Source organism: Clytia hemisphaerica, unplaced genomic scaffold, assembly GCF_902728285.1.
Source record: "Clytia hemisphaerica strain Z4C2 unplaced genomic scaffold, Clytia hemisphaerica genome assembly, whole genome shotgun sequence".
NCBI classification, from domain to species: domain Eukaryota; kingdom Metazoa; phylum Cnidaria; class Hydrozoa; order Leptothecata; family Clytiidae; genus Clytia; species Clytia hemisphaerica.
This window is the reverse complement of record NW_027103974.1, coordinates 398,987-426,866: the sequence shown is the minus strand read 5'-3', so window position 1 is coordinate 426,866 and position 27,880 is coordinate 398,987. Positions and strand designations below refer to the sequence as shown.

Sequence of the window (27,880 nt, the reverse complement as noted above, 5' to 3'; positions counted from 1 at the left end):
GAGCATTGTTTCTTTTAGTCTCGATAGGTCATTTTCTTGGATCAATAAATTCAACGGTGCTCTAGAGGTTATCAAGTCAAGGAAAGGTTGCAAGCAATGACCAGATTTCACAGACGGACGTGGATTGAGCAGTTTGCTGAGCTGCATAAATAAAACAAAAGTTGCATTATAATTTTGTATTATTTTCTTAATGCGCTATCTATTCTTTTAATTTGAGCTGCCTGCTTATATCTTAATGTGTTATCTCTGTGAGTCACTGGTAAGGTTAACCCACTGGTAATGTGTTAAGAGAACAGGATGGTTATCCCAATTATTGGCTGTACCCTTACAGCAGCATTTCAATGTCTTGTTCTTCTTGGACTTCTTGTCATTTTTTTGGTAAGTTGAAATCTTTTCTTAAGAATGTTATGAAAAACAATCATTGATAATTGAAATACTTTTAATCATTTTACTATTGTTGAAAAGATTTGACCTGAGTCAACCTTGAAAAATAGTTTGAAGAAACAACTGAAAAGATCTACAGACAAGGGCGGGGAGAAGACACCCTCCTAGATCGGCACAATCAGTTACATCAAAATGCCTCGAAAATGTCAATATGAAAATTGCGTAATCAGAGAACGTATGTCTCGCTCATTTTAAAAAGGCCGAGACAAACTTTCAATAATTGGATTGTAACATCAAGTTAAGTCTCTTTTGTTAAGTCACCAGGAGGTAAATAAAACAGACCTTGATACTTTTATCGTTTGTTTCAACTTGACGATTCGTTTAAAACTCAGCCTCCTATATATTTGAGGCAGGTAAAATATGTACAAAGAAATTCATACTTTTCCAACCCGGGGCAAATCTTTAAAAAAGAAGCGAACAATAAAATATAATTACCCTTTCCAAATAAACCTCTTCGGTGGCGAGCGTAGTCTTCTCTGACGTAATTGTAAAATTTATGTGATGGGAGTTTGACATAGTAATGTAATGTTGTTTGGGAAATTATGAAGTTCTCACATTTATGCCTTTTTTTTTCGCGTCCTTTTCCGTGATTACTTTTATTTATATTTTTAAAGACAGGTAAGAAGGCATATTGATGTAACTGACAATGCCCATTTACATGTGCGGAATTATTTTGACTTTTGTGTGTAATCAAGGCCTAACGAATCAAAGCTCTATCCTCAGGAATTTTGTTTGTGTTGGTTGATTAGCTGGCAGCTGCAGGTTAGGCCAGGCCCAATGGATTGTTTCGTTTGGTTCGTGTTCTCGAAACTTTGAAAAATGGGTCGGTCGGTTGGTCAGTCAGTCGGTAGCTAAAATTGGAACCTTTTTTTCATTTTCCCACCAAAAACCTCAATTTTTTAAATTTCTCTAGCAATCGTGCAATCCTGGAATCCATACGCAAATGTAAAGAAATAGCCTAAGATAATTTCTAGTTGGAGATTATGGCGTTCGCGGCGTGTGCTTAAAGGAATACAGCTGCGAGTCTCTGCTTTTAGGTGGTTAATATTTGTTTTTAAGTACGGGTTACACCGGGACATTTTCTATAACGGCCCCTAAGGCTCACCACGCACTTCCAGTTCTTATAAAGTTTGTGAACTAGAACTGTCTAGGGTCATGGCCCAGAAGGCTCACAAGACACTGCGCACTTCCAAGTTTTTTTGTGTCAACACTGCGCACTTTTAAAGATATTTCAGTCGAGTACTGAGCGATCTTTTCAAGTCATCTCTATACAAAAAAGAAAAGCAAAAAGACCTATCGAATGAGAACATCATAATGTTCCACCGCAGAGTAACTTGTGTTTTGAATCTATCAAAGCAATTAAAAAACTAGAAATCTTCAAATCCCACGATATCCAAAAACTCGAGAACACGCAAGCAAATTGATTTTGCAACGGTATAAATTGAAACTTGAAAATGTTATTAACACTTAGTTAATTGGCATAATTAGCGAGATTAGATATAATTTGATCATTTTTCCGATTTCATTTTTAGGGCCTGTCTTCTTTGGAATCAAGATGGAGCAAGAAACGAAGACTTTTTATAAGAACAAAAAAACTCATCAAGCATTTGCTTTCAGTGCTTTGCGTTTGTTTTTTTTACCAAAGCTGTGAAGATCACATGTCAGAAGGATAAGCGAGCAATAGAAGAACATAATAATCTGCACAACACTCTCGTATCACAGAACCCGGTGGGGACCTACAGCGGGAAATTTCTAGTGCAAAATATCTTAACAGGGAAGAAAATTTTGGGTTTTAAATGGTCGGGGAAAAATTGCAACGGCGTGTACTTTTGTTAACTCTTTCATCATTTCCCCCCAAATTTTTCAAGTTTATCCCCTTTGGAAAGTTCTATCGGCTATCTGAGCCCCTCAGAATGACTTAATTACTCAATATGGAGTTTTTCTCTCCCCAATTCATAAACAGATGATATACATTGTCCCGGGACATTTACTAACACGCATAGACGTACATTTTCTATATTTCATATATAATAGAACACCCCTTTCTCAGTGACCCAGTGAATAAGTTTTGAAACCCACCGGGTCTTAATATAGGACCTCCAAAGCTCACTAAGTGATAACCTTTAACTTCCTCTGGTAGGGAAAAATTGACTTTCAACTAATATTCAAGAATTCTTAAAAAAACTGAGATTGACCGGGGTAAGACGGTAAGACCATAAATAAGATCTATGATTTGGGTTCTATGCAATTTCTTTCACCGGGTAATTCATCATTGAGTGGAGCTGACCGGGTCACTGATATAGGGGTGTAATAAAAGAATTTGTACATATAATCTCCGTGGATACAATCGGGTGCATAGTTCTTCGCGCTTCGATGGTGAACAAACGATTTTTCTGTCGTGTTTTAGTCAAGTTGACAATTAAGAGTCATGTCTACCTGAGAACGATCTCGATTATCGGTTCACCCAGTGATCCCTATAAAAGGCAAAGAATGAATTAAAAAAAATTATCACGAAACTAATTTTGCGGTATATTCAGGGTTTCATTAGATTATTGAGCTTATCTTTAGATAGAAGTCAACAACCTTAAATAGGGGTGTATGACAAAATTATTTTACTAGAAGAAAAGATACATATTAAAATGGTATAAAGGATGACGATAAAACCAGGTGAAACATTCGAGAACGAAATACCTTTTCCTAATTAATGCTGTATGTGCAATATGACGATGCGTTGACTACTCGATCCGGGATACTTGATAGCTGTACCATTATTCGGCAAGTCCATTTGGAATATCTAGAAAGAAAAGCAATATATTCAAATTATTTTAATCTTCAACTGGCAAAACCACATCTTAAAAATTTAGTTGACACACAACAGCGTTTCAAAACCTTTCTAACATTTTTAAATGTCCATCAAGTGGCGTTAGAAGATCTTTACATTCCCCAAACCGGTGAAATTCTGTACTCAAATACCTTACGTATCTGCCGCTTTAGGTGGATGAAACTGGCTAGAGGTCGGTGAAAATGGTAAATTCGTAATTTTCACGAGTTTTGGCCCTTTTCGCAAAACTTAGTTCTTGCTATAAATTGAAAATCCGTTAAAACTAAAGAAATTTGGTGAAATCTAGTGAAAAAGAGGCTGCTTCGCAGCGAATTTTTTTTTATTCTCAATTCACTAAAAAAACGTACATGTGAAATTAATCGACTTAGGGTAATAATAGCGGCATTCTAAGTCGCGTCATTATTAAGACAAAAGTGACGAGAAAGTAAAAAATCCCACTCGCACAAGACAGAGATGTAATGTGTATTCCGACAAGGACATGATGTGTATTTCCTTCGTTGTGAGACAGGAAGATAGGAAAGCAAAACATCACTCGCACACTCGCATGAGACAGGGATGTAATATGGTATATTTCCTTTGTTGTGACACAGGGAGGTGCGAGAGGCGGGAGAGCTAAAATACCACTCGCGTGATACAGGGATAATACGTACCTGATAAAATAATATTTCTTCCCACTATTTTACCGAGCTTTTTACGTTGCCTTAATATACATTAATGCTTGTGAGAAAACATAAAAAAGCAAGCTTTTATCCCCTATTGATCGTGATATAAAGAGGGCCTTAGATAATATCCTTGAACTCTTTCGCATGTCAATGACCTTCTTAAAGTAACTCTCACAGGAATCTGCAAAGACGTCATCCTAATAGACGTAATAAAAAACTTACCATTGTTGAAAGAATAACTTTTCGTAATCACTTGGGAATATAATTACTACTTGCATCGTGTGTACGTCATATTTCTCATCTCTTCACTTTTTCTACCGTGTAGGAGTGCCAAACATGAGATTTCTATAAGGAAATTTGAAAAACTTCACCGCAGAAATATTTTCAATAATTTGCTCAATTTTTCGACTGCAAGTTGTGGGGTAGCAGAAATATATATCAATGTGTTCCTTATAAGAGCCGCTAAACGAATATCGTATTATTGTTTTCACCACGACGTGTTATTGAACGTTTTAATTACTTTTTGTTTTAAGCCTTTGATCTTTCTTTTTTTTTCTTTTGCTTAGCGTGGCGCTAAATGATGTGATTACTCATTTTTTTGTCGTTTAAAATATGACAGTGTGCTCGACTGTATTTTAGAGACGCAAAAGTCCCCCTCGAAAGATAGCCGTTCTGGTCATCAAAATAGATACCGAGTTGTAATAAATGAGTTGATGATAATAGCGAAGAGGCTCGGAAATCCCGAGTTATTTTTCTCGAGTTAAAAAAACGAGTTACGAACCTGTGACTCTTGATATGAACAACTCGGAAATGTTAACTCATTTTGCGTAACTTGACATTCATTTTAAAGACCGAAAAAAAATTCATCGCGCGGGCCGCTCGCTTGGAAATTTCCCGCCCTGACAAAAAGTCAGAAGTGCGCAGTGTCACTTGAGCCTTCTGGGCCATTGATCCTAGGCAGTTCTAATTCACAAATTTTATAAGAACTGGCAGTGCGTAAAACTAGAAGTGCGTGTTTTGAGCCTTCTGGGCCATCGTAATTTTCTGTGCGCGAAGTGGATGTTGTTTATAGAAGAATCAAAGCAGTCAGTTAAAAAAGAACCGCAGGTAAAAAGGAGGTAATTTTTTTTTGATTTTTCCGACTCAAAGTGAAACACTTTTTCTAAAAAATTTAGAGTCGGTCAGAGGACACGAACCAAGCTATCAATTGGGCCTGGCCTTATATTTGTTTATGAAGCTTTCAATTTTAATCGCACGATGAGTTATTTTTTCTTATTTGGCGTGCCTTCAAAGAGAGCAATTAATCGTTAATCAGTCAAGGACTATTGCAAATAAATTTAGCCTAATTAGGAGGAATGGTACATGATATTTTATGTGTTACGCGCTTTTCCCGTCATAAAAAAATAAAGATCTTTAAAACAAGCTTGAGTGAATGAAAGTGTCAAAAGTGTTAATTCTACTTAAAAAACTAATGTAAATAACGCCGTGTTATATCTTATATTGTTTATCAAGATCTCTATTTGAAATTTTCTTTGAAAAACAACCATCATAAAAGCAAAGTTATCACTAAGAAAGTTCAATGCTTAAAATTTGGAGTTTATAAAGTACTTCTTAAAAATTGAATAACTTCTGAACATACGCTGACTGGGAGATAACACTTCTCAAGCATCCTTTGCTGGCTCTAAATTACTCAAATTCATGCAAATCTTGACGCGGATATCAAAGTTTATTCAATAAATCAAGTTTTTCTTCCTTTTATCCTAAATAGGCTAGAATATTTATCCTAGTTAGGATAATTTATCCTATTTAGGCTAAGTACTCGCATTTATCCTAATTTTCAATAGTTCTTGACTGTTAATTGCATCCTGTAGAAAGCAATTAATATCGTTAATCACACTCTTCGATGCAGCGCCAATGTTTTTACAAAATTGATTTTGATGTTTTTTCTTACATTCTTTTTCATCAAACGTTTTAATTGCATTCGAAATTCATTTTGTAAGAAAGAAAATCTTCAAACAACAATAAAAGAAAAACAGAGAGAAGAGAAAAATACAAAACATTCAGTGTAATTTACTTCCCTAATGAGTAAAAAGTAGTGAAACACATTGTGCGATTAGCTCGTAATCACATAATAAATCGTACAATTTGAAAATTGCACTCGTGATTTTTTTGTTTCGAATTTTCCTCGTCCTTTTCTTTAATAACAAAAAAACACTTGTGCAATACACCTTTCCCGTAATTTGTAAAACTAATGTGCAGGCATTATTTTGATGCTCTCCACCGTTTGGGCTCTGGCAGAGACCTAACTCTTCATACAAAAAGTACGGGAAACACATCTTTGGACTTTGTACCCTATGCTGCACACAAGCACTTAAACCAAAGTCCCGCAAAGGTGGGACAAAAATCATTTTTTTGAAGTTTGCAAAAAAATGCAACATAGAAGATCTTTCAAATTAAGTATAATACACGTTTTTTTTATATAAGGAACACGTTTATAAGGAACTCAAGGCTGAAAATGGTTCAAAAAATAAGGAATTGTTAAGGAACTGCTCAAGCTGAGAAAAAGTGGATTTGAAAATAATGTACCTTATTGGGACTAATTTGACCAAATTTTGATCTTTCAAGGGGCAAAAAGTTCAAAATTTCCTATGTAGTAAGGAACTCGATAAGGAACTTTGAGACTGAAATTCTCTGTAAAAATAAGGAACTCCAGGCTCAGAGCAAAGTTCAGGTTCCTTATAAAAAAAAAACGTGTATGTGAATAGAGCAGTAAAAAATGCAGCTTTTTCTATTTTTCCTTTTTTTTTGCAAAAGTTCTAGGAATGAAAACAAAGGGATAATGATAATTGAATACTATCCATTGATGATCCGTGGCACTATCGTAAATCTAGAATCGCTTCGCATACTCTTCGCTTGAGAAAATGATTGACAGATTGAACTCGCGTGCGTTCTGCGAGTGTTCTCGGCTCAATCCTCGGACTGCGCTAAAAATGGTAGACTGCGCTGTGATAGATCATTTCGATGGAATTTGTTGGAATGTTTACAAGGCTCTTGACAGAAAATCATTTGTTTTATTGTCAATGATGACAGTGCCGTTATTAATTTTGTTAGATCTGGCAAATTGATGTTTGTAAGTGCACTTTATAATTTTGATTCCCCATTGAAGAATCATATTCTGGTTTTCATGTTATTAGATGCTGTCTGGAGGTAAACAAACCCGTTTTTGCCTGCGTTTTTCTTAGAGAAAGTTGTTTTTTGAGCTTTTGTTAAGTTCTGTCGAACAAAATCCCCTCAAATTTTAGTATGTTCAATCTATTCATGATATTATACCACCCTGAAAATCGTTTGCAAAAAGAAGATCGCTATCAAAAGTTAGAAGCTGAAAACCCACTTTCCCTAACCCCTCGCAGGCAAAAACGCGTTTGTTTACCTCCCAAACAATTTTATACACAACGGTGGAGCGCACATTTTCCCAGGCCATTTCTGAGAAGGTTGAATTATGAAAAATTACGTTGAATGGAAAAAAACGTGAAAATTAATAAAACTCGCGAAATGCAATTTTTAGGATATTTTTTTTCGACCGCGAAAATTAGTTCCAATAAGGTAATTGTCTTGGAAACTTTTCATTGAGGTAACTCTCTGAAACATGGATTTCTTAGTTTGACTAACTGTCATTCTGTACGTTTTTCATCTACCTTGTGGACTGGTCTCCGCCATTTCCTGATAATTAAAAATTGAAATTTTCCTGGGCAGTCTAGACATAACTCCTAGTCTTACCGCTTTTATATTTCCCTTTGAAATATATAATACAATGCTGACAAGTAGACCCAACGCATTGACAAGTTATCGGTCCATAACAATCCTTGATATTAAAAAAACTGAACATCCTTACAAAAGTTGTCTTTTTGATTTCCCAAACATTCGTTTTAAGCATTCACTTTGCGCTTCCGTGCGATTGAAATATCGCAATTATACCAAAATCTGCAACAAAAGCAAAAGTAGTGTCTTCTACTGATGCCTTAGCGGCACTTAGGACTTCTTAGTGCCATGAATGAGGGGGGATTGTAAAATCTCACCACTTATAGCACCTCTTTTATTTGTTTTTATCTTGTTTAGCATTAGTCTACACAATAGACAGCTCCAGGCTTTTAGGCCTTACTCTTGGTTTATAGGCACTGCTATTGGCAGCCACTAGTAACCCCCCACTGGGAATTGCTTTTTAATAGGTTTAAACATAATAGACAACTTTCACAAAAGATGTTTATCAATAGAGATTTCGAATAAAAGAAAGTTTAAAACACAGCTGATTGGCTTAGGTTTCGAAACTCTCTATTGTTTCATTAAAAACCTCAGTGCGCATGCGATTTATCCGGAGAATTTCAATATTCAAAACAAGAGCAGTGCTCATATCCCGAACAGTAGGAGTTTTACGCTCGAAACGAAGGAAGATATGACATAGCCTAGTTTAGCATAGACTATTTCTCATCTTCAATTTCCTGAAGAAAGCAATCTTGATATCTGTTGACTTGATATCTGTTGATATAGGAGTTTTATTCTACACTGTGTTGGTGTATATACTGACATTGCGAAATATTTTCCATGATGCCGTCAACTGCTCTAACTTTGGACTATCTGACAAAACATGGGACCGTAATAGGGCGATAGGTGGTTAGATGGTGGGCGTTCTCTAATTCTCCAGTCAGCGTCCAGTCATTTTGAATGAAAACAAGAAAGTTAAAAAGGGTGCGCTATCAGTGAAAGTTATCGTGACATGTCGACTCTTTTACTTATAAATTTCATGATAAAAAGAGCTGTTTGCAATTTATTTTCTTTAACAGGCATTGAATTAACATTGACATATTTTTTATCCTTTTCATGGGATAAATACCACTGAAATATACATAATATACAAGATGAGAAAGTATGAGTTTATGGTCTGCAAGTACAGCTTAGATAAGGAGACTTTTCTTATTCATTATCTATCAATTGAAGCAGGCAAAGACAACTGTCCAGTTTGATGGCAGACAAAGGTTTTTTAAAGATATCTTCAGTTATAATCCAAGGTAGAATAAACTAAACATGGAACTCAAAAAGAAGAAAGAAGTGAAAAAAAAGAGCAGAAAAGTAAAAGAAAGAGCAAAAAAAAACAGTTGAAGAACCATCAAAATTTTTGTTTTTCATTCTCTCTTAGTTTATGCTAGCATCTTAGACTCCTTGTTTGTTTTATTCAGAATCAGTGAAGTACCTTGTATTTTGCAAATTATCAGACACTGAATTCTAAACTTAAAGTTCAGTATCTTTTCACCTCTGCATTCTGATGGATCCATTTTAGTAGGGTGGATTTTGCAGAGATTCCCATAAGATGTTTTAATATGATTTTGAGATTCAACCAATCTGATTGATTTGAATGTTGAGTGGACTTTTGAATGATTAGCTGTAGTGTAAGTACATCAAAGAGGCCTCCTCCTAAAAAAAAAGAATAATCTTTGATAACTTTTGGAATATTTTTTCAATTGACTTAAAATTTTCGAAATATGATAAAAACTTGATGACTTGTTTGCCACCTGATGACGTCAAGCCAATCAGTCAATACTCTTAGTTTTCAAATTAACGTCTCCCCGTATTATCAATTATTTTCACATTTTGGAGTTTTTTTAGAGGTGAAATTTTTAACCACCTGGCAATCAGGTTTGTTATATTTTGAAGAAATTTCAGAGTTTCCTTTTATTTGGTTCCCTAAGTATTTGGGACGTAAGAGTGATTTTAACCAAATTTTGTGGCTGAACCAAAATTACTAAATCGATAGAAAAATAGATAGATTGATGCTCAAAGATTATGAAAAATCGAAAAATTATCATTATAATCCGTACATATTTCACGCGTACTACTTTAATTGCACATTCACACAGAATAATCAATTCGCCCACAAAATTTAGTACAGAATTTGCGCGGGAAATAGGTGTGTAAATTTGTACAAATAGGGTAACAGTAAACAACGTCAACATTTACATTACTTAATAACCTACTCTCTAGCGTTTGAACAACCTTGACAAAGAAAAATCAAGAAGATTTATAGGATGTTTGAGATTACTTTTTTGGTGGATCATCGTAATCTTATAAAATTACCCAGTTTTGATAGCTCTATCGTACCAGGTCGTACTCATTGACTATATTTTCAAATTATTTCACTTCAAGAATCCTTAAATAATCACTTGTTTTTAAAGCATTATGACTGACCTTCAAGCCTTGGCTGGTTTATTTATAAATGTTATTGGAATTATAACGTATAACGGTGATAATTCTTTTTATAGGGCTTGATCATTCTTTATTGGACAACAACAGACAAAATACCAGTCATCAAGAGGTATCCTAAGGAGAAAATATTTTGTGATGCAAAGACTGATGAAACTAAAGAATTTCCTTTCAACGAAAGTAATGGTGATGTTTCATTATCTTTAGTTGTACCAGCTTACAATGAGGAAGAAAGATGTGAGTTTTACTTCAGTCTATTTTCTCAAGTTGTCCAATTTCCCCCCCCCCCTTTTTTAATCCATCCCCCAGCCAAATTTTTTTTTTAATATCTTTACAAATATCTTTACAAATATCTTTAAGTTGTAAAGTGAGAGGTTTTCTATTTTATTTGGGTGGTCGTCTTTCTAGAATTATTTTGGGAAAAGTGTCGGAAATGTCTAGAGGCACTAAATTTATTACCCAAATTTGTTTCCTTGATAAGTTACTTGGCATAGTTTTTGAACCAGAATTCAGTGAAAAGTATCCATCCACATTGCAAGCCCTTATTTTATCGCGATGTGACTGATAAGGTGGCAATATTTAAACTGATATTTTCTCTCTCAGATTAGAAATAAAGGAAAGCAGTAATTGGAACATTTTTTGTTTTTTTATTTTTCCAGTACCTATAATGTTGGATGAAACATTAGAATATCTAGAGAATAAACAGGTATTACATTTATAACAACGGATAAATTTTCTTGAACGTTTTAAAACAGAAACTTTTTGCTGTTCATTTTCTTTTTGATATTTTGATATCATAGAGTTCAACAAAGTAGAGTAGGCTAAGTTTGATCATCTTTTGATTCCTCACTTTACACTCTATTCAATCTATAGTTTTCAATTTTCATGTTGGAATACAACTATACAAATGATACAGTATTTAAAAAGACTTTAAAATAAGGCGTTTTCTTCATCTTTTATCTTACTCGTCAAAGAATACTACATCAAGACTTTTCCCCATATTTTCATGTCATTTTTATAATTGACAACAACCCTGAAATCGCCCCAAAACAAAATCTTTTTGGCATTTCTGTTAATGTTTTTTTTTTTTAGAAGTCCGATTCTTCTTTTACATACGAAATCATTATAGTTGACGATGGGAGCAAGGACAAAACAACACAGGTATCAATCCCCATCTAAAATGATCTTTCTTTTCAAACTAGCTCTTGATCTTGCACACAAATCTTACCTTTTGAATTAGTATGGAAGTTCACAAGGCATTACAGGAGTTTTTAATGTATTTACACACCCAAAGTTACTAGAAAAGCAAAAACTACAAAAAGTATTTTGAAAATAAGGTTGAATTACTCCAAAATGAAATTCTTTTTTTAATTACACAACCAAAGTTACTAGAAAAGCTGATATCTTTGATACAATGTTTTGAAGGGAAAAAAAATATTTCCTTCAAGAAAAATATATCAAAATATAAAACATACAATTGAAATGTACTCTGTGATGAATGTTTTTACTCATTTTTTTAAAGGGGGATCCAAAATTGTTTAAGCCTTTGTCTGTTCTTAACATTTTGATTACTAAGCTTTAAAATGCCCTCAATTTGCTTTTAAAACCATCGAAAACTTATGTCCTGATATGTTTGTTCTTATGAAAAGTGTGGACTAGATTTGTTATATCATGTAAAAAAGTGAAAATATATAAGAAAGGAGAAAAGAAGCTTACCGAAAAAGGTGAAAAGAAAATGAAAATGATCCTCATCTGTACTATTTATGGAGCTTATTGTATTGTAATTAAAGGTTTTATTTTTAATAAGTGTTTCCGTTTCATATCAGATACATATTTCATATCAGGACAGTGTCTTGCTATTGTTATATTATGCTGATATAAGCAGAAAATGTTTATTCTTTTCCTCTTTCTGACCAATTTTTCTCCACATCCGTGTCAATCCAACGGGAAAAAGCTTGTGAATTAAAATGATGAGTAAGCAAACGATATCAGTCTTATTTAAAAACAAAACCTTTAAAATGTAATTTGGTGCCAAAAATTTACCATTGTAAGCTAACTATATAGCCTGTATAGTGATTTTCTTCTAATAACCGTTGGCTTTTTAGACGCATTTGAAGAATTGTAAAGGTTTCAGACTGATAATTTTGTTTTAAACCCCTACTAGTCAAGGGTATGTTCGGCTAATCTGAAAATACCTGTCTGCCTATTGAGCCACATACAATTTATAGCATGTAACTCAAAGAGTTTAATAATCTAAAGGGTCCAATATGGTATCGCGAGCTTTAAACAAAGCTACCTGGTATCTCAGGCTCCTTGATCCGCTGCGCTGGAAGCAAAACTTTCTAATAGGGTTAAGAAGAATTAGGGAGAGAACTTGAATATCTATGATTTATTTTTTTTCTAGGTTGGATTGGGTTATTGTAAAAAATATGGATCGGAAAAAATTCGTGTTTTAACCTTCCATAAGAACCGTGGAAAAGGAGGTGCTGTCAGGATGGTAAGAGATATAATTTTTTTTCTACACGTTTTTTAATAGGAATATCCAAAGTTTCCGAAGCCTTCGGATGTTCTTAACTTTTTTCAAGCTTCAAGCTTAAAAATGTTCTTAACATGTTCCTATTTTCACCGTTCTACGGGTATTTTTGTCCATTTTCCAAAGAAATTGCCTTAAAAAAGGTTCTTAACTTGTTCTTAACATTTTGGCCATCGAAGCTTCATGTTCTTATACAGTTTGTTCTTATAAAAAAACATATATTCTCACCTTCTTTATTTCGTTTTTCTATCCTGTCTTTCGATATTAATAAAATAAATTAAACTCTTTAACAACGAGATTCAGTTTCCGGATTTCGGGTTTCTTCAGTTTATATGACGCAAGTTTGGGATAGTAACTCAGAAAATCAGAGAGGATTATTTTTTTTGCCCTTTTTAGTACATAAGGTTCTAACGGTATTCCTGTTTTGTTCTTTAGCTTGGAAAGCTTAAGAAGACGTCAATTGACGTCGTTGCTATGAGTGCCCTGTCTTATACCACGGAATGATCACTAATATCGTCATTCACTTGACTTTCAATCCCATAATGCATTGTAATTGCAGTCTGTCTCAAAAGCACGTGGACACTTTTTTAATAATTTCTCAGCTCCCATTTTATGCCATGTTAAAAAGATATACACCATTGGAAATATATTGTTGTTGAACACCAGTGCTCGATAACTGTGTAGAGCAAATTCATAAATTTATTTCAAAAGTTTAATTTAAAATAAAAACAAATAAAAACATTAAAAAAAAAAACGAAACAAGCAACATGCTGAATGGACCTACATGAGATAGATAGTCGGAAACATGCTGAATGAAGATGAAAATGTTCAAACAAAAAAGAAAAGACAACAGCATAGTATAGAGATGCGTAAGCTTAGGTAAGGAGCCATGCTAGTTTTAGGCACCACCAAATAGCTCTTTAAAATCTTTTTTTCCTGGTAAAAAAGAGTTTTAGGCCGTCCGCGAATTTTCTCTTAGCAAAATGCACCCATTTTTATGGTTAAGACAACAAGAAATAACTTGGGAAATTGGAAAAGAATTTTGTTTTGTTTTGGTATTTTCGCTTATCAGCCAAAACAACTTTTTCCACGATAATTTCTATTCATATCATGAATTTAGGGGTCACTTGCGAAAAGTTATGAAATTTTCTGGATATGGCTTTTTTTGACATTCAAAATAAAAGTCAAATGAATATGTAAAGTTGAAATGCATCACGGGTAGAAGATTTTCATAGATTATGTAATTTTTTTGATGAAAAAGGTCAGCTGAATACTCTCTTGACGCTCAAACAGATCGATTGTCGCCCACGTACCCCCGCATCCTATAAATCTTTTTTTTCCTGATAATCCTAATCGCTTTCTACAATGAAAAAATTCGGATATTACGAAAAACCGATAAAATTGACTTTTATTTTGATTTACGCCTTCTTCATAGCATTTGTTTTTACCATTTTCAATTTTATGTTTATGGATTATCCTTAAAATAAAGTCAAGAAAGTCAACAGAATTTATTTTCACTTAACTGTAAAAGAAACTTTAGCGTGAATAAAGTTTCATAATTTTCACGAATTTAGCTCATTTCGTAAACAATTTGGAAAATCTGATTCGAGAAAGTTTCCGATAATCTTCCTATTTATATTGCTTTTGATCGGAAAAGTTCTTTGAAGCAAAGTATTTAGAAAAGCTTGATTCGTGAAGTTTAATGCGCTAATTAGTCTTAAAAATAGTGCACTATTTATACTGGTATCGATAAATGAAAGATTTTATACCCATTTCAAACATATTCGATTACAAACATGCACATCATCAAATCATGATAACTGTTTTAACTGTTGAACCAACAATAGTCTATAGAATTAAATAATTAAACTTTCATCCAGGAATCTTAATCTCAATCGGCGAATGTGTTCAAGACGTCCGAAAGAAACGTGAGCTAAACTTTAGTCGATTGAAAGACATGAATAAAGTCAAAAGTTTTTGAGAAACAATTTTTGGAATGAAAATAGATACAGTTTCAAATGTTTGGAAAAATATTTATCAGTAAGTTCTCAAGAAAGTTTTTAAAATTAATTTTAGGGGCCCTTTAATACTCGAGTGGGGACTTAAGTAAGCCTATAGACTTATGTAAGTTGTTTTCGATTTATTTTGAAGGGAAACAAAAGTGCTTCAAATTACATCTGCTGAAAAAATGAGTTGGCGAAAAAAGAGTTATATTTCTTTTGTCTGAAACATAATTTTCAATTTCACAAGTAGGATGTTAACTGTTTTGTTGTTAATTTGAGATAAATTATTTTGTTTTTTATTGATTTAAAAAATTCCATTTCGAAACTTTTAAAAAAAGAGGAAAGTAAATTAGTAGGCTTGTAAACCACAATTGTTAAATATTTCCTTTGAGAAGGAAATATTTGTTAAAACGGGCATTTTCCTTTTCCAAGGTTTAGAAAAAGTCATTTTCGTGAATTTCTACATGACGTTCTCTTTTTAAATCAACACGTCGGAGGAAATATGCATACGGTGCTCTATTCTCCTTGCTGATCGGGAAAGGTTGCCCGGTTCGGAAGTGTATTGTTGATCGGATCATACTGCTTTCTAACCGTCAAAACAAAGATGGCGGCAAAAAATAGACAACAACTGTTGCTCTTTCGCTATTTTTCTTTGGTTTTTATGCTTTCATGAGTTGAATTAGATCATAATTTTTGTACGATTGTCACGACAAGGAATGGTCGATGATGAACTTTTCTGATTATTCTTTTCTGGATTTGATGTTTCGTTTACATTCTGTTGGTTTAGAATATAATGAGAGATACAATCTTTTGATGGTCTTGGAAAAACAGGACATTTTGTCAACTTTCACAACAAACTAACTTCAATTTTGCCTGTATATTTACCTAAATTGTAACAAGGCAAGTGACTGTGGATAAATCTGACCATGTTATACCTGAAAAAATACATACTTGCGACATCAAAAAAGTTTGAACTCACTTTATGGTATGCACCCAATGGTTGGTGATGAACTATGATTTAGCTTTGAGCTAAAAATTTAAACATGGAGCAAAATTGACTGGTTAATGACTGAATTTTCCTTGGTGCTTTTATCTACAACAATGAATTAACTGGTAAGTGATAGTTAGTGAAAACTCTTTGTGGGGAAAATTCTGTTGGCGGTTACAGAGCTCTGTAATTTCAAACTTTTTAAGCTGATAACCGGAACACCACGGCCAATATGAAAAATGTTAACTCTTAAAATGTTTATTGTATTGAATATGGATGTAAACAATTGGAAATCACCTCACATATACAGTTAAAGTTTGTCTTGAACTTGGAGATTTTCTTCCCCGGGCATTCAAAACGTGAAAACTTTTGTTGTGAATTTGGAGATTTTCTTATGTGCGTTTAAAACGTGGAAACTTTTGTTATAAATTTGGAGATTTTTTACACGCGTGCATTTAAAAGACGGAAAACATTTGTTATGAATATATATTTTCTTCCACATGCATTTAAAAAATGAAGAAAAATTTTTTCAAGTGATTTCCTGGCATGACAACTTTCTTTCTTTTGAAATTTTTTGGAAATTATGATTGTTTACAAGTATGTGACATTGTTTGCTTTTGCAGCATGCTTTTAGAAATCATGAAATGGCTTCTGCTAGGGGATTTTTTTTCTATTGACATTCTTTCAGATTATGATAATGTTTCCCAGTATATAAATGAGATTTTTTTATTTTTTTATTTTGCATTCTGTTGGAAATTATGAAATTGTTTCTCTGTTTTGAAAGTTTTTTACTTTTTGGCATGAATTTCAAAAAATATAACTCCAAAAGTTAGTTTGATTTTTACCTTTTTACCAATATTCTCCTTTTGGAAATATAAAATTTCCTTTGGTTTTCTTACTGTAAAATATTCTCCTTTTTGTCATTCTTTCATTTCAGATATTTGCCCTTTTTGGCTAATATTTCTAGCAATTAGCGCTTAAAATAAAAATGATATAATTATGCACTATCCCAAGGGCTTTCGATGTCTTCAACAACACAACTTTTGAAGAAGAATGATAAGATTTAATACCTGTAATTACTTTTACCATTGGTCACATGATTAGGATAAATTTTGTCACTGCTTCGAATTTTAATCTACATATCGTTAGAGTATTTCTGCGCGAAAAATCACGAGCATAAAAATGAATGTAATTTGTTTCCTAATAAGCCTACTATATTTAAAAGGATTAAATTAATAATTTGAAGGAGTCCCCTTATTCATAGACCCTCTCATACAAAACCTTTTAAACTCGTTTTGTAGTCGAAAAGAGTTATTCAACGTAAAAGGGTTCACTTATGCATAATTCTTGACAAAATAGACGGAAAAGATCATTTCTATTTTCAATTAACTCCCCTTCACTTCAATTTGTGAATTTGCGTTTTCAATGCTGTTTGATACAAATTTTTAGTTAAAACATTTTAAAGTTAAAAAGGTGTAATATCCTTGGGTTGTGGGGTTGAGCAAGACGAGAATTAGCTTACGATATTTCGATCTTACGATAAAATCTTTGATAAGGTTGAACGTTGATAGAACAGAAAGATCGGATTCTCCTAGCTGATGGTTCTTACGTCTGAGCTGGACTCGTAATTCCTCAAGCTTCTGGACGGTAAGGTCTGTATCTGTGATGGTTGAGGATTCGATGGGGTTCTCATCGATGACGTCATGAACTTGTTCGATGATGACCTTCATATCGATTTCCAATGACTTGCTGGTTTCATCATGTGTTGACATGGTGACGGGTTGATCAGATGTTGAGTCCGGTGATTTCGGTTCGACAACACCGGTCAAGTGAAGAGTACGATAATTGATGCGTGGAACGTTACGTAATTTCATTTAATTATGTGATGTCATAACACGTGACGACGAGTGAGCGAGTTAACGAATGAGTGATATGATTGACCGATAATTGACACGTGACTTGTCGGAATTACCGTCTGTTTGAATGTCATAAAAGTTCCAAACGCGTCGGTCTCTGTGCCCTGCCCAACATCATCATCCTTTAATCTATTTTCAAAAGGACAAAATTTCCGTTCCTCTATTCCTTAGCGCGGATAATGTTATAATTAATAATTAATAATTTCGACCTACTTTGATTGACCTAAAAGTATCGCGAAATTTCTAAATTTATTTTCGCGAATCAGCAAAAAATTAGTCGAAAGTGGTCCTAAGAACTCCAAAAAACTGTGTTTTTACACTGAATATCTGAAATTCGAAATTATCACGTCTGGGTTAAGCTTGGTTAAGCTTTTGCGAGTCTGCAATCTCACGCGATTTCGAGAAATGTATTTTCACGAAATGGTAAAAATTCGATTTAAATCTCGCGGAAATCGATCCGATTAAAGAGTAAAGATTCAAGAAATCGCCTCTGTGGGTAGATGATTATCTTAATTTGATCTTTGTTTATCGCTTTTTTAGGGTGTCTTCTGTTCGAGAGGTCAAAAAATTTTAATGGTGGATGCAGATGGTGCTACCAAATTCTCTGATCTTCAACATGTAGACAAAGCCTTAGATGAGTTGAAAGGAGGTAAAAATGGGATGGCATTGTGTGTTGGATCGAGAGCACATCTTCAGGATGATGCAGTTGCACAGGTACTACCAGTGGTTTGTTAAATTAATTTTGAATGAGTCATTTCATGCACCAAATTATCCCGCTTCAGGCACGACGGAAGCTTTTTGGACCTACCCCGGTAAGGGTCCCATAAAATTAACCTCTATCTGTTCGACCGTCCGTCCGTTCGTTACCAACTTTTCTCGAGATTGGTTAATTAGTTTTTTCTGATTTTTTGCACAACAATGTGTAATTATAAACCCTCGAATGTGACGGAGCCCGATTTTCAAAAAAAAAATTTTGGCCCAAAAAACGGCTAAAAAACGGGTTTTTTGGACTTTGTGAAAAATTGAATCATTAATTTTTTCTGATTTTTTGCATGAAAGTAGGGTAACATCACAGGTAAAAGATGGCTCAAGCATATTTTTGCAAAAAACATTTGTTGGCTCACAAAACGCATGTTTATCTATAAGAATCACTATTAATAAGCATATATCAATGTTCTTAGTCAACTTACTCAATTTTTTTATGAGATAGATGTTTTTTTTTGCTTAATTTTGAAGAATATATGTGTGTTGCTTGGCGTGTTTTTATAGAAAAACTGGCCAAATTCGATATTTTTTTATAAGCACATTATCAATTACTTAAGTATTAGCTTTTCTCGAGATTGGCTCTTTCATTCTTGATGATTTTTTGCATAAAGATGCATAACTATAAACCCTCGAATGTGACGGAGCCCGATTTTCGAAAAAAAAAATTTTTTGGGCAAATTTGGGTAAACTTGGGCAAAAAAAACGGCTAAAAAACGGGTTTTTTGGGCTTTGTGAAAATTGAATCATTAGTTTTTTCTAATTTTTCGCATGAAAGTAGGTAAAAGATGGCTCAAGCAGATTTTTGTAAAAAAAGAATTTTTCAGCTCAAAAAACGCATCTTTATCTATAAGAATCACTATTAATAAGCATACATCAATGTTCTTAGCCAAATTACTCAATTTTTTGATGAGATAGATGTTTTTTTTACTCACGAAGTCTTGAATATGAAAGAATATTTCAAGAGCATGAAATTTTGGTTTCTAAACGTTTTTTTTATAAGAAACAAACGACTAATTTTAATAGATCGTCACTATTTGTGTTCTGAATGATTGTTTAATGGTCACGTCACGTAGATATCAATTACTAGGTCACAGTGTGGATGTAAACCACACTGAAACAACTGCCTTCCATCACGCATATCACGCTCGCTAAAAAAGCGCGCGCACATTATTAACGCCTACATGTCATCTCCAGTACATTTTAGATTATTCATTGAAAACAAATTACAATATAGTCAATTTTCATGTCTCGATTATTCAATTCCGAATAAAAGACATTCAGGGAAGAAAAAAGAGAAACACCTGGGTAATCTAGTTAAAAAAACCAAAAGTAAATGGTAGACAAAGTAATGAGCCAAGGCAAAATGAGATTAGCGTACCACTATGAAAGAAACCGCCTCCGGCGGTCGATAAATGTGTTAAATGCATAACCAGGTAGGTCCATAAAAGTATTACTTGTTATATCTGGTACGGCGAATGAGGAAATTTAAGTGATTTTATAGCGATTTTACCGACGAAGAGGAAAATTTCGGTTTTTTTTTGTGAAAATCTTGTACGGCAGTCGCTGTACCTGCCGTACCCGTCGCGTCGTGCCTACGCTTGGTGAATTATTTCCAGTCATGTGCAAATCGAAAATTTCTATCATACTAGGAAGTTAAGTTGGGTCTGTGACAACGATTTCTTCATAAATTTATTCGTGACTTTTTTCTTTGTTTCAGAGATCCTTCTTCAGGAACATTTTGATGTTTGGGTTTCATTTCTTAGTTTCATTTCTTTGCGTCAAAGATATAAAAGACACACAGGTAATCAATTCATGATATTCATGACGTAATGTTTTCTACGGAAATACCCCGGTTTTAGCCAGTTGTGATAAATTTAGACTAGACAAAAGTTGTATAAAATTTACCACTACTGGCAAAGACCGGGGTCTTTTTCCGTAGATAACATTACATCATGAACATCATGAATTAGCTTCATAATAAATATAACAGGGTTTTTATGGATCCTGAAAATGTTTGGAGATGAATCTTCAAACCCTTGAAAACTTTGAAACCTAAAACTTTTCAAGAGAAAGCTTTGAAAAGGTTGGTTAATTTCATGTATTCGAATAAACTAATAATCCACAAACAAGTGGTAAGTAAAACCTTGAATACCATGAAATAAGATTTAAGACAAAGTTCATAGACAAAACAGACTGTATACATATTGGTTTCGATTCAATCCGATATTTGTTTCCATAAAAAGTTTCACTACTTTCAATTCACTACGGCAAAGTCAAGAAAAATTTACAAAAAAATACGAATTTAAATCGCCTTTCTCAATTTTCCTTTATTTTGTATTAAATTAAAAACAGAAGATAAGTTTTATCCTTGAAGTAATCTTTTAAACGTGAGGTTTTCTTGGAATTTGGTTATTTTATTTATCACTACGCTTCATTCAGACTAAGAAAAATCGCTAAAAAGGGGAAATTTTTGACATATCTTTAGTAGAAGATTAGAAAGACGGGCTTTTTTTTGTTTAAATCAGATTAAAATACACAATGTGGGTGATTATGTAGACCCTGTTTTCATAGAGATTAAAGAAACGTTGTATTTGACCCTGTTTTCTGTATATGTCAAAAATATATTTTTGTTCTGTACTTTTTTTGTCCCGTGTTATTGTCCATATTTGATTGTCAGAAATTTCCCATGAGCTCCTCATTTTAATCAGTTTCAATTAAAAAAAGAAATTCAAACCTCATCAGAATTTGCTGATATAGCAAATAAAAAATGGTAGCCAATATGAAATAAAAATCCTATAGAACAGTCAACTAAAAGTTGTATTGGTCGATTTTTATGTCTGACATCGAAATCAAACTTATAGCTTACTCAATGATAACCGTTAAAATGAAGGCCTTGGGTTTTCCCCTCAACGGTATTTAAACCTTTTATTTTTCAGGAGGGTAAATAAAGTCTTCCAAAAAATGACATTCCGTACTTTTTGAGGGGTAAAAGAAATACCTCGTTGTAAAGGTAATTTTGAGTGGCTTGATGTAATAGAATTGGCACCACGTTGTCACCGCAAGTAAACTTCAATCCTTTTAATTCTCCTCTTATTATTTAGTGTGGTTTCAAATTGTTCACACGAAAAGCTGCACTGACATTATTCTCAAGCTTGCATGTGGAACGCTGGTAAGTCCAGCTTTCTTCTTTATTCTAACATCTGACCCTTCCCTAGTCTTGATGAAGATTTTTCTTTGCTCAAAGCTCCAGATCAGGTATGGCTTATTCTATTGACATTCATTCCAAAAAGAAAAGAATTCATGTAATGCTTTGCTAGTTGCTACCTTTGAAAGTAAGTTTTCAATCTATATTCTTAAAGAGACATCATGATTAGTAGTGTTCGGTGTACAGTATATCAATTATCAAATCATCAGATAAAAAAGTTTACTTTGTAATTCTGACGAAACTAGAAATTGACACTCTTACATAGACCTTGCATTGGTTTATGCGGGAGCTCAATTATTTCGCTACTTAACTTAAACGTTAAAAGTTCTTTCTTCGAAACTGAATTTACACAAATTAATGTTCATACCGTTTTTATTTTTTCACTTCTCTATTGCAAGGAAGCAATTCAAGAAGTTCATTTCATATTTTGAGTTTTGAGAGATGAAAAATTAATGTTTTCAAAAATTAACGACTATTGGAGCCAACCAGTTTGGCGCTGTAGTTGTAGAAAAGAAAAACAAAATTTTAAAAATGAAAATCACTTGTATTAAGTGCTGATAACACTGGCAACCCACTAACTTTATAAGGAAGAATCATTCCTAATAACTTCACAGAAAAAGTGTTTTGATTTACACTTTAGAAGAAGAATTTTGTTCTGACGTACCCATAAAACAGTCGGAGGCGACCCGAAGGCTTCTCTTTCGATAGCTATCTATCCGAAGGTATAGAAGAGCGCCACTCTTTCTCCCTGGATTACTCCACTTACCCTTGATCCTTCTCTTAATTGTTGAGTATCAGCAGAGAGGCAGCAAGTACCATTTTCGGAATCTTTGTTATGACCTACAACCTTGCCCACCGTAGCCGGATGCTCTACCACTGAACTACGGTCGCTTAAAAAAATATAAAACCTACCCTAAAAACATAAGCGGAACAAATTCAAAAACCAATCTTGTCTAAAATAATATTGCGAAAGTAAAAATAACCTTATTTTGTTTTTTGAAAAGAAAGCTGGTACTACTGTAGAGGATCGAGGAAAATAAAATCAAGAAGGTTGTTTTTGTTTTTTTCTCAACGCTTGAAAATATTTTTGAAGTGAATGTGGACCGACACACCTTGTGGAATACTGGCACATAAACTTTTTATAAAATCAATATCAACATAAAAAGAGAGATAAATAGAAATGTTTCTTTCTAGCCTTCTGGTGTCCAGTAACTTAGCCTGGACCCAATTCTTGAATCTGAATTTGAAGTAAAAATCAATCGATTTCGATTGGTGCATCCAAAATTGTTACATAAAAATACTTAAGTTACATAAATATTTTGATAAATTTTACTCTTATGCTCTCGAACCTATACAGCTGTTTTTTTCTTCAAAATTCCTAATTTTAGGTGTGAAGGAGGAAAAATAAGATACGAATTTTTGGAAACCTTCGTTTTATTTTCCCCCAAAAAATTTGTGTCGGCGAAACACGAATTATAAACTTCTGGCGAAATCACAGAAAGGCGTCATGTATTTTATGCTTGAAAATTTTTTCTTTACAATCAACTAATATTACTTGGCTATTCGCAGCCTAACGAGAATCTTCAACCCACTATTGATCCTCGTGATCGAAGTATAGACATAATTGGGCTATTCCAGAAATACTATGTACCCCCTATGTTGAGGAGTTGTGACGTCCAGGGTGACCTTGGAAATATAAAATCCAGGGGTCTGGTTTTTGTTGTGTAAAAATGAGAAGCTCTCAAAAAATGAAAACAATAATCCAAGTTGGTCCTGAAAAATCGAGAAAAAAAATAAATGGGAGTCACCTTTCCCAGGCCTCTTTTGACGCTCCTTAAAATTCGACGCTCTTCTATTAGATATGTTCTATTATTCGATAATATTGAAAGTCACCATCAACAAGAAACTCTCATAAACGACGCTCTACTATTGGTCCCTTAATTGATGAAAATCCAATTCCCTTTGAAAATATAATTATGGATCGTCCACTTGCTTATGATTTTCTATTGATTTGGTAGTTTATAACTTCTTTTATTCTAAAAGGCTTTTACGGACCTATTCTGTTTCATAAAAAAGACTAGCAGAGAACGTCAAAGTCTCCTTATCATCATCGTTCTGACGTCAGTGACGTTAAATTGACATACGAGCCGCACGTCGGGCAACACGAGTTCCGTTCTAAAAGCGGACTATTCGATCTAGAATTTAAAAATTGATCAGCTGGAATCAGTGAGCTCTCAGCATCAAGCATCAAACTGTCATGGCTGTTCGTTTCTTTTGGGTAAACCCCTTTCTTAAGATTGTAATCAACCACTGATTTAGAGATTGACGCATACAACTCTTTAATGTTATGCGATGAATTGCCTCCACCACCGCTTGAAGAATCTTGTGTGATCCTATAGAAAAACAACAGTTTTCTTTTCACCTTTTTGTTCACACGGTTTACTAAATATTGAGTCGGTTGGAACGAACATGGACCCACTCCAGCTAAGATGATGATAACAGGCTCGTCACTCAAGTCTGATAAATATTTCTCAAATTCACTTTCATCGTTACTGACCCCGTCTGTTACGATCAACATCACATAAAATACATCACTCGAACTTTCTCGAACCTCTCCAATTTCAACCAAGTTGGATTTATCATAAAGTTTCGACATAATCTGTTTAAAGTATGTTGGACCACCTGGTTCTACCATGGGGATAATATCTTTATAGCTTAGAATAATGGCGTCTAGATCCGCATTATTTTTATTGATTTCAAAACAATAGTCGTCAATTTCACCCTTTGTTAAAATATTGTCGTTATTGTTGTTGTTGTTACCCACGAGTTGAAATTCGTTATTACCATCTATCGCCTTTAGATTATTCAATGTGCTTTCTATGAAGCATTGACTTGATCTGTTATTGGGTTGACTTTCCAATACTTTCGAATATAATTTCCCACCGAACCCATACAAAGGGATTCGCTTGCAATAATATGATAACCATGTTCCTACTTGCTTCAGAGCGGTGATGTAATCATTGCTACCATTTTGTTTTTGAAGATGATGTAACGAACGCTCATTGGTCAATGGGCAACCGTTGGAGAGAGTGAAATCGATGCCGATGCTACATTTGATTTGAGTTCCACTGCGAATGTAATCGACCAATGAGAATTGTTCATCCACTGACACGTGATACAGTTTCAAATAGCCTGCATTCGATTCCTTGTTTTTAGCACGGCCTAACGAACGTTTTGAGCTTGACATTCTACGCAAGTTGATCTCCTTTACCAGTCCCTTATAGCTTTGCAATTGGTGTAATGTTGTCACAAGCTGACCTTTAATCTCTGGTTCACCTTTTGCGTTGTGTGCTAAAATTTGAAAGAGTAAATTTCCATCCCTGTCTCCATTACAAAGCTTCTGTATGTTAATACTGAATAGTTTCCAACGCGGATAGTTTGCTTTGAAAATGACTTCACTCCGATAGACAGGATGGTAGGTATCCTCGAAAATCTCTCGATTAATTTGAAGAAATACACTTGCTCGATTAAAGAAATGTTTCTTGGCCAGTTTACCAGCACCTAGACTTAAGCGTACTTCTTTTTTGCTTTCAATTGAGTTCCGAACCGGTATAGCACACATTGACAGTGTCCCAGTCTTCTTACCGCTTTCATGTTTAAAATGAAAATCTTTGAAATCTAGGTCACCTCGAAGTAAATTCTCAACCTCTAAATCATCTGTTGTACCTAGAAGTTTACATTTTTGTAAATCTCTAGAACTCAAATTATCACCATCATACAAAGACGCCTTTAAACGTCTATTGTCCGTATTGTTTGTATCGACATAAAAGGTTTCAGTGAACAAGGGTCTGTGACAATTCGCTATAGTTTCCGTTCTGCCGTACTCAAACCATTTCCCGTAACGGCGGACGTGTAGTACGACAAATGGATCAGTTTTGCTGAACATATCAACAGATATGATGTCACGGCACTTGATAAATAACTCGACGTACATCTTATCTCTCTTACTAGCCTCTTTGGCGATGTTTTCAACGCGCGTTTTCGTTGGTGATTTTGGCAGGTAGATTGTTGGTGACTGTGGAAGACTCGTTGTTGAAGCAATCATTAAGTCTGGCATCACTTGTGATCTTTTCTTTTTGAACATTGTTCAAATTTATTCTGAAAATTCGATTATATGTTAAAGTCACTCTTCTTCACATTCAAAACGTATCTCTAGTAAAAACAGGTTTCTACATAAACGAACCAGTTAGTTATGAAGGTTCTTCTTTCAAATGTGCGAATTCTTTTTTCAATACTACACAGTAATGCTCGTTTCTTTTTTTCCAACCGTTTCATTAATTGCTCGTGAACGTCTGGTACCAAAACTTTCATGTACATTTTGATGAAAGCTCTATTGTAAAGAAAAGTAAAAGAATAAGTTAATTATGACAGTTTTCTCAAAATTGTTTTCATCGCGTTACCATAGTAACTACAATTATTATTATGGTACAAGATTTTTCACAAAATGTAATAATTTCTAATGTCATTATTTGATAATTTGCACCAGGGAATTTACATAATAATGTGAATTTTCTTTGTGTTATTCCTCTTTGAAGTTTCGAAATCGTTATATTACTTGCAAATTTTCGAGGGCCGCCCCTTTCAAAAGATATATGGGATGTTAAAGGCTTTTTCTTGAAAGGGTACTGCTGGACCCAAGGGGCTTCTTGTGCATAGTTTTACCAAGGCACTAATGGACCTTGTATGTAAACCGACCCGATATCTACTAAAATTTAGAAATTTATTGCCGTAAGGGCAATATTATACGTGAAATACACACTGCTGTATGGACCTTATAATGCAAACCCTGCAAAGAATATAGAATTTCAATGCAGAATTTGATATGTTTAATTAGAAAAGTAAGAAAAATCTAGCTTTTCACCTAGTTTTCCAAGTACCAAGTTTTCTATCTATCCGCCTATACTACACCCACTTTTGCATTTTAATGTCATCCTATAAGACTAGACAGTCATGGTTTCGATAAAAGAGGAGGAATACGCAAGGACTCATTGGGAGCGTCCATATTCTACATCAAATGTTTCAGTTTATATTGTATATTGTAAAAGGATCTGGTTAATAGCGGTTGTTTAAAAGGATATTTTTTCAGAAAGGAGCCACGAATTATGCCAGGCAAAAGTTTTTATGACCAAAAAACTGAAGTTCAGGCAAAACCCCTCAGCCCCCAAAATATGTAAGGGTTGGCCCCTTACTATATAAGGGGAATTTGAAAATGGTCGTCAGAACTTTACATATTCTCCTCTTGTATCAATTTTATCAGGGCATTTGATGTCGAACTTCTGTACATAGCGCAAAGACTAGGAATACCAATCGAAGAAAAAGCTGTCAATTGGCAAGAAATTGATGGTAAGAAACCTTTTACGGCATATTTGGTTAGATTTATCAGGTCTTATCCCTGTTTACTTTATTTTTTTCATATAGAGTTTCATGGAGTTTCGATCGGATGATTCTATCCACAAGAAACTACATCATTCGTTTTTTTACTCAGTTTCCCTTATGATTTTTCTAATTGGGTATTTAATGCCTCATATGACCAACTAATCCATTGTTACCATCATAATCTTTTTTTTCATTCACGATTTTTAGGTTCCAAGATGGTACCTATTTTTAGTTGGATTCAAATGGGCAAAGATTTGTTATTGATCCGAGCACGTTATGTGATAGGGGCATGGGCACTACAGCCATCTGGTCAACCCAATTTAGTTGATGTTGATGAGGATTAGGATCTATTTATATTTTTGTTCCAACTCTTTGATCGATTGACGTAAAGGCTATTTTAAGTGGCATTTTTGTTTTGCTACTTGAATTTTCACTTATTCTTAGCATCATTATTTTTCGAAAGTTGACAAGAACAAGCATGAACTTTTCGAAATTGAAAGTTTAACTCCAACAAGCAAATATTCCGAGGGGAATTTGTTAATATATGTCGATATACGCCTGTATTTCATAAAGAAATTACCAGTATTCCGGTGGATTCCGGTATTTTGACCCTCGGAAGACCCCCCCCCCACTAGTGAGAAAACGTCTTTTTAGGAAAATTATTACTAAATAACACGACGTTTTAGTTTAACTAAGTTTTAGTTCATTTTTATATTCAAAAGAAAAGCGAAATTTCATTTTTGCTGTATAGATTTTTTTGTTGAGAAATGCACAGTATTGACATGTTTTTATGACCTTTTTTATTAACGCATAAAAACAAGCATTTTTACATCA

The 27,880-nt window shown here is 34.0% G+C and overlaps 3 protein-coding genes across 3 annotated transcripts in view; 2 read left to right on the top strand and 1 right to left on the bottom strand.

The window, feature by feature from the left end:
• The window catches only part of LOC136810632 (putative divalent cation/proton antiporter TMEM165), a 166,954-nt gene that overhangs the window by 71,999 nt on the left and 67,075 nt on the right, over positions 1 to 27,880 (top strand). The window lies entirely within an intron of this gene.
• On the top strand, positions 70 to 27,880 carry LOC136810631 (dolichyl-phosphate beta-glucosyltransferase-like). The gene is made up of 10 exons (XM_067067198.1): positions 70 to 378; positions 10,260 to 10,437; positions 10,860 to 10,906; positions 11,293 to 11,361; positions 12,605 to 12,697; positions 18,181 to 18,354; positions 20,123 to 20,206; positions 21,507 to 21,574; positions 26,928 to 27,013; positions 27,254 to 27,880. The coding sequence occupies exons 1-10, from the start codon at positions 298 to 300 to the stop codon at positions 27,388 to 27,390; spliced, it is 1,017 nt and encodes a 338-aa protein (XP_066923299.1). The 5' UTR covers positions 70 to 297; the 3' UTR covers positions 27,391 to 27,880.
• LOC136810630 (copine-9-like) lies at positions 23,103 to 26,012 on the bottom strand. Its single transcript, XM_067067197.1, has one exon. It carries the CDS (start codon positions 25,752 to 25,754, stop codon positions 23,718 to 23,720), a length of 2,037 nt encoding a protein of 678 aa, XP_066923298.1. The 5' UTR covers positions 25,755 to 26,012; the 3' UTR covers positions 23,103 to 23,717.